Source organism: Patiria miniata, unplaced genomic scaffold (genome assembly GCF_015706575.1).
Source record: "Patiria miniata isolate m_02_andy unplaced genomic scaffold, ASM1570657v1 HiC_scaffold_26, whole genome shotgun sequence".
NCBI classification, from domain to species: Eukaryota; Metazoa; Echinodermata; class Asteroidea; order Valvatida; family Asterinidae; genus Patiria; species Patiria miniata.
Window position 1 is genome coordinate 8728551 of NW_024037065.1, and position 7191 is coordinate 8735741.

At 45.6% G+C, this 7191-nt stretch overlaps 1 protein-coding gene across 1 annotated transcript; it reads right to left on the reverse strand.

The window, feature by feature from the left end:
* Window positions 1–1931: 1931 nt before the first annotated feature.
* On the reverse strand, window positions 1932–6929 carry LOC119734139 (somatostatin receptor type 5-like). Its single transcript, XM_038207493.1, has one exon. It carries the CDS (start codon window positions 5290–5292, stop codon window positions 4114–4116), a length of 1179 nt encoding a protein of 392 aa, XP_038063421.1. The 5' UTR covers window positions 5293–6929; the 3' UTR covers window positions 1932–4113.
* Between the last annotated feature and the right edge of the window lie 262 nt (window positions 6930–7191).

Genomic DNA, 7191 nt, shown 5'->3' on the forward strand with positions numbered 1-7191 from the left:
TGGTTGTGTTTAAAATTCCGTAACTTGAAAAGTACATGAGTGATTAGAATGATTCTTGTACTAAAAGAAAGCTTATGAATTGGGCTTTCATATCCTAGATTTGGAAAGTGCTACATGTAGCACTTCACTAAAACACTGGTACCGACATTTGGGTTTCGTTTTTTTTTTACTCACCCTGTACAGTGCATCGTCCGATGCCGCTTTCCATTGTCCGACTGTTTCGCTCTAACACCAATTACTTAAGTTAGTAGCTGCAGACAGCAGCTCAACAAATCGTCGTGTCTCTTCGATAGTAACAAACGACAGCCTTGCATGGGTATCAACTCATCCCTCAGGCCCTGGCCCTCTTTTGTGTCACTTTAATGGGTCTTCACTGACCGCCTACCAATTTAATGCAGTCCTGGGAGTCACTTGGGTCAAAAACCTGATTTTTGTACTCAAAACACTACTCCTTCCAGACATTACATGGCACAATCACGTCACTCATGCATCAACACGAATTTGTTGGCCCGCAGCTTCTGAGATCATTTCGAGCTTGTTATACACTGCAAAAACTGCAGTGTTAAATTTACACTGTTGGTATCTATATACGACCATCTGGTGTTAAATTTTACTGGTGTTGTCCTATATAGATACCAAATGGTGTTAAATTAACACTACAGTTTTTGCAGTGTACACAGATACAGATTCTCTGTATTTCATTCATACCATTACACTAATTGAATTTCATTTCAAATTAGTGTCCGTATATAAGTTGCCATTTGGGTTTAAAACGCCAAAAATTACAATTCCACATTGTACCAAATTGGCTCGTAAAACTGTCTGGCACAAAAGCATGACAGTGAGTGACTGTAGCAAGCCTGATATTGATTTAAATTTTCCGGCAACCATCTTCATCTCTCAAGTCATGACACTAAAAGTTCGACCCCGTATATGGTAGCCCTTTTAAATGTTTTAAAACAGGAAGTCAATTCGATGTGGTTTATAATGGCAATATTGGAGCCCGCCTTCATGTGGGCATTTAGCAGAACCTTCATTATAGTGCCGCAAAGTGGCTTACTCTTTTTCGTTTATTGGGGCAAAACAAATGCATGTAATTTGATAAAAGGGCCATTAGTGGTTCATATTTAATGGCGTTTCACTGTCGTGGCTGCTACACTTTAGATCGACCACACTTACTTGGTCATTCCAATCATAAAAAAAGCAATTCTTGTCATCTCCGGCACCGTCGCCTCAGCACTTGAGACTAAAAGGCAGAACGCTTGAAACATATTGCAAAATTGGGAAACCACACAATAAAATCACATTGGTTCGAAACATGAAGCGCACAGTCTGACGGTAAAATTAATTGAACTCATGCATTATGTGTAATCCTAAGCATTGCCTTGTTTATTTCACACCCTTTCCCCCCAACCCAAAGTCAATTTACTCGCAAGTGGTTTGGCACTCGGAACTCCCAGGAAACCTGATGTTTCTCGGTTAAATGCGTCCAGGGGAAAAAAAAATCAGCTGCAGTGTCTATGGGCGTCGACAGCAAGTCGGCACCTTAGATAATTGGGTTCATGCATTTTGAACGGCAGCTCCAAGAAAATATAGCGTATCATTGTGTTTGTCAAAACTCCAGTTCAGCAAAAAACAGTGCGTAGGCGGTTAATATATACCGGTACCACAGATTGGCAACTTAAACCGGTGTAATAATATCACGGAAAAGTCCGGTATATGTAGGCCTATACAAAATGCAAGCAAGGCTGATATCTCATAATGTTTCTGCACATGAAGTTTGATATTAAAATAATCGACCGCTACCCACGCTGCATTCAGAATTCGCAATCATTGGACGTATTTGCTCAATAGAAGAAAAAAAATGAGAGTACGGAGCAGACGTTCACGTACACCGTGAAATAAATGGTAATTCATCCTCGAAATATAAACTGCACAGCGCTACACCCAATACATGTAAATGTCGTTATCTCGAATTATTATGTACATTAAATACAATAACAACCATACAGAACGAAAACCTATACATATCTTACAAGCAATGCACACCATGGCAGTAAACAACTGAGTTTTTTGTATACTATGTCATTACCATGTGAGCGTTCACCTCTGTTTCCCGAAGTACAGCTATTAACTATGTACACCCTAAGCTCTTGAATGACAGTTACGTCTGGAATCAAGGTCATTTCCTGTCCGGATCCTCCTACGGAAGGGAAGACGATCTTCGCAATTACCTTGGCGTTTCAATGATTCCGCCGACCATCAATGCAGAATGATTTAATACGCTGAGAGCAGACCGCATGGGCGCGAAACTGGGTCGATATGGCTGGTCTTGATTCGAGGCCCTTTTACTGTCTGATCGTCTGCAACGTCCGTGCTCAATGTCACGACGAACTATACAAACAGTTACCACTGCATTTTGTGCGTAAGCTAAGTCCAATGACTGTGTTTTGGCTACGCACCTCAGCTCACCTCACAAATGAAATAACTTATCACTCAATGAGCGCAATTATAGCTTCCTCGTGTCTTCTTCCTTATAACTTCCTAAAATATCACTGCATCAGTATTAACAAGAGTTAGTCGCAAGTCAAGACGCACTTTGGTCCGCAAGACGGTTCGCCTGTGGCCTGTCAGAGTCCTGAGTCCGTGCTGAAATACAGAGTAAAGATCGTGCGTAAGAAGTGTCAGTTGTTAATACGAACTAATTAATAGACAGTCCTTTGCTAGAAGCGTCAGTCTGCACAGTCCCCAGCTGTTTGCTTCGGGTAATTTTGATCAAGTTTTTCAATGCGCGCGCAGCAACTCTGCTAACAGAATCTGTTACCAACTGGTAGTGCATTAGGCATGGTGTACATTACGCAGTCAAACAAAAAAGATACAAATTCAGACATCTTGATAAAAACGAACCCGGACTTGTCAATACATGACGCAAAAGGGACACCGCTGTTTTGTCCGCAGCATTGCGGCAGCTACAATAGCCAAAGTGTGCGCTGCCAAAAGAGAGGTGTTCCAATAAGAGCGTATGCGCCCGGATTCGTGTATAAGCTCATAACAAATATGTAGTTACATTGTAAATACCATATTCACACATTATTTTGAAGTTGATACTGATAACACTGACTCCAAATGTCGTATGTTACTATGGCTGCAATGATACATGACAAGAGAAAACAGACAGACGTGATCGACTAACGAGATTGTATAATCGCGGCTTGCCATCACCAATGTGGCCACGGCACGGTTGGCAGGTTCGTTTACCTCTTCCGCGTGACTTCACGCGGAGGATCATCAATTTGTCTTGCGAGGGGGCTGTGTGTCAAAACAGTTGGGCGGGTTGACAGACGGATCCCGACTCGATTGGAACGACACGTTGTCCAACTTAGAAAGCTCGCCCACTATACGGTTGGCGTACAGCAGCCTGTGGGTACTGCCCACAACGCTATGGCACCCGACAGTTCCACGGTAATTCGTGATTTGGGGCCGCGAGTCACGATCGTTTGCGAGTGGGAGGGCTAAAAAAAAGTGCCGTTGCCACACGGTGAGTGCCCACAAAATGAAAAAGTAAAAAGACAAGGAATCTTGGCAAACTAACACTGCTTTCGTACATTGTTTACAGGGGAAAACTACTTTACTCTTTAGAGCAAGAAAGAACATAGATTTCAAACGAACAAAAGAAAACCAAACCATAAACGAAAACGCTTTTCAAGGGAATCAGGTAAATGGATATTTTGATAACAATCTCCTTTCGTTTACTTTTTGTAAAACCCATTCGCTTACGTATTATGGCCGAACAGGGATCGGACCCTAGACCACTGGAAAACAAGTCCAGTGCTCTACCAACTGATTATCGAACGATATTGGCACTCTTCAAAAGTCAAGTAAAGGGGCGCATCTGATGAATTGACGGACCTAACTTTAGTGGCTTGTCCTGTAATGAAACTAATTTTCAAGCAATGTGGCATATGGGACACAGACGCATTGGGATTTCCAATGCCTGATGATGGCTCACGTAAGACTAAGACGGGCCACTGCGGAGGTGTTTATTTTGCACAGTTATTTTACCTTGATTAATTCTGATTACATATTTACATGGGTTTATACTGTACATCTCCACTACGAGTCTCCTCCGCGCACCCTGCAATCAGTTACATCCGTGGCGGGCCTATCTTTCATGCGGTTTAAAGGTATACTCAACTCATACTTCACCATGTCCCTGGACTTTTGCTTGTAGCAGGTGTAGGCCAACACATAGGCCTTACGGTACTTGGAGTTTGTGATCCCGTAGATGATGGGGTTGACGGTGGAATTGATGTACAGTAACATTTGAAAACCGTGAATCCAGGCAGCACCGATGTCTACGCCTCCTGCGAAGGACAGGATGGAGGCTAGCTCGAAAGGGAACAAGCACATGAAGAAGACGCAGCCGTTAGCCACCAGCATTTTGGTGACTCTGTTTCGGATGCGTTCGTTGACGTCCTTGCAGCCGAACTCGCTTCCCTTTGCCACGATGTGATTCAGGGACATGATGATGCGTATGTACAGGAAGGTGTTGACGGTCATCACCACGAAGAAAGGCACAGTTTGGACTAAGTTGGCCGCCATGATCATCCACGTTCGGACCGGTTGGCAGAACCCGATCACCTGCGGGAGCCTGTTGTACTTCGGGGTGTCCGGCCACGTGGGTAGGTCGTAGAGTACCAGTTTGCAGTAGCTCGGGATGAGGATGCCGGCCAGCAGGATTCCTCCAAGCCACGCGCCGGCGATCCAGCGCCTGGTGCTGGCTTTGGTCTGCTGGTGGCTGCCAGAGTGGGGACGGCAGACGGCGTTGAAGCGATGCACCGACACCAGGGTGATGAGGAACAACCCGGTGAAGTAGACGGAGTCCACCAGGAGACCGGACAGCACGCATCCGGCAACCCCGCGGAATGTCTCGTCCGACAAGAACGGCGTCTTCATGTAGTGCCACAGCTTGTCCCCGACCCCAAGGCTCAGGACCAAGATGTCGGCGACGGCCAAGTTGAGGAGGTAGGTGTTCACGTTGGTCCTCATCCAGGTCACCCGGTGGATGACAAACAGGAATGTCGAGTTTGTCACCAGGCCAACCACCAGGATGCACGGCATGATGACAGTGACAATGGTGATTTCTGTAGCGTCGTACTGCGTTAGCTTTTTGTCCTGGAGCGCAATGTCCCAATACTCATCGCCCAGAATGGACGAGTTGTCCGACTCCACGTTCATATGGGGCTCCCCGGTACCACCTACTTTTCCTAAATTGTCTAACTCAGCTGCCATAATTGTCTCCTAGGCTGGCTACTCTGTAAATCGTTTAAACAGTTTTGAGATCGACTACGTACTGCCAATTGTATAAGCAAGAAATACGGTTACTTATCAGCCGAGACTCTGAGAAGCAATACAGAGGTTGCACGCACGAGTTAAGGATTTTTATTACCCAGCTTTTTCAATCAAGCAGGGAAGAACAGTGACCGGTCGTGTAGCCCAATTGTCTGGTAGTTAGCGCTGTATGTATATTGATTGCCGTATAATACCTGACGACACAGCATCTCCAAACTTGACTTAAATTGTCGAGTATACGTCGCGTATTTACCGTTAGTCCACAAAATGGTCCATAAATGTTTTCCTCCAGACACCAATTAATCTCCAACCATCCAATTGAGTCCAATTTTCCGTCACTCAGCAACTTGACTTGCGTTAACGTAAACGCACATAAAATAAAGTACACCGGCGATTAATGTTCTTGATTACCTTTCGAAATGTCGGCGAATGATCGTCTGCACTCGGTGATGGCCCGCCAGTAGAAGTAGAGTGCAGGAACTTACGGCCTCCTTTCGCGAGCCTAATGGGGCCGGGGTAGACGGACGACCGACTCACAGGCACTGCGTCCAACAGTCATTCGTTCCGGCTTGTGGCATTAAAGTGCGTCGTTTAACCCCGCGCACTTCAACGATGACAGGATATGCACTTGGCAGCGGGGCCCATCAGTAATGCACTTTACTCGTGGTCCGCATACCATTTTAGTCGTGAATGTAAGACTCTGTTTCCTAGATGTGCACGACTGACCAGTCAAACACGACTATGAGTTCATCTCTTTTTCTTTGGCGTCGACGACAATGTACGGTAAGACGGCGTCGAAACGCGAAGCAGGAAAGACCTATCTTTCCAAGTATCTTTGGTTTTTAAAAAGCACTCTCCAACTGCGGCGGCAAGGAATTAAAGAGAAGAGTCCGTAGGCGGAAGTCTAAAATGTCCTCAGACGGAGTTTTGGAGTTTTCTTTTTATCCAAACTCTGGATCGTATCATCCGCTGGAGTGATATACAAGCTGCCAATGCCCGATCAATGCCTCCGCAACAATTTGACACGGTGAAACACAGAAAGCAATTACACAGAGGCGTGATGCAGGCCCTCGCCGTGTAGCAATATGGAGTATTACAGACACACGCCGTCGGCGTTTACCCGCACCGTCAGCAAAATTGTCACTCCGATTGCTATGTATATTGTCAATAAACCGTACAAGAACCGCTGTTTTTCAGATATTGGAGGGCAGGAACCGAGAATCGATGGAGAGCGGGGCGATGCCCTAACTCATCGGGAGGATCGTGCCAATTAGCCCCGTGGATGTGCCGACCAGTGAGCCCGTCACCTGGAACATCTCCAGCAGACGTCGATAATTTTTCAAACAGTCCATAAACAGAAGAAAAATGTACCTGTGGGGAAATTGCTTCGCCACACTCTCTATGCCTTTATCTCTGTGACTAGGCTCGGGTTTTCATTACGAGTAATACTTGACGAGGCACAGCCCAGCCGCAGGAAAATCATAACGCTACACCGTCCAGGTAATATGTCCCAATTGTCGACAGCTTCACCTGCAGAACACCGTATTTATAGCTGCTACTCACCCACATGTCAGTGATGACTGGGTCGCTCGTATGCTGTCTATATACTCAAGGACTTACGACCCATCCAAGTGCTCCGAAATCGGTGCGAGGTATATACCGCCCTCTTGTGTCCGATTTATCATACTCGCTGTAACATGATTCGTGAAATCGGTGATGAGTTCGTGGATGCCGCGCGAGGTGTTGCCGAGTTTCTGGGCATCCTGTAGATTAATCAAGGTTTGGAGAACATTGTAAATCATGTCCAGGGAGGAATTCAGCGAGCTTGCAGATTTTCTG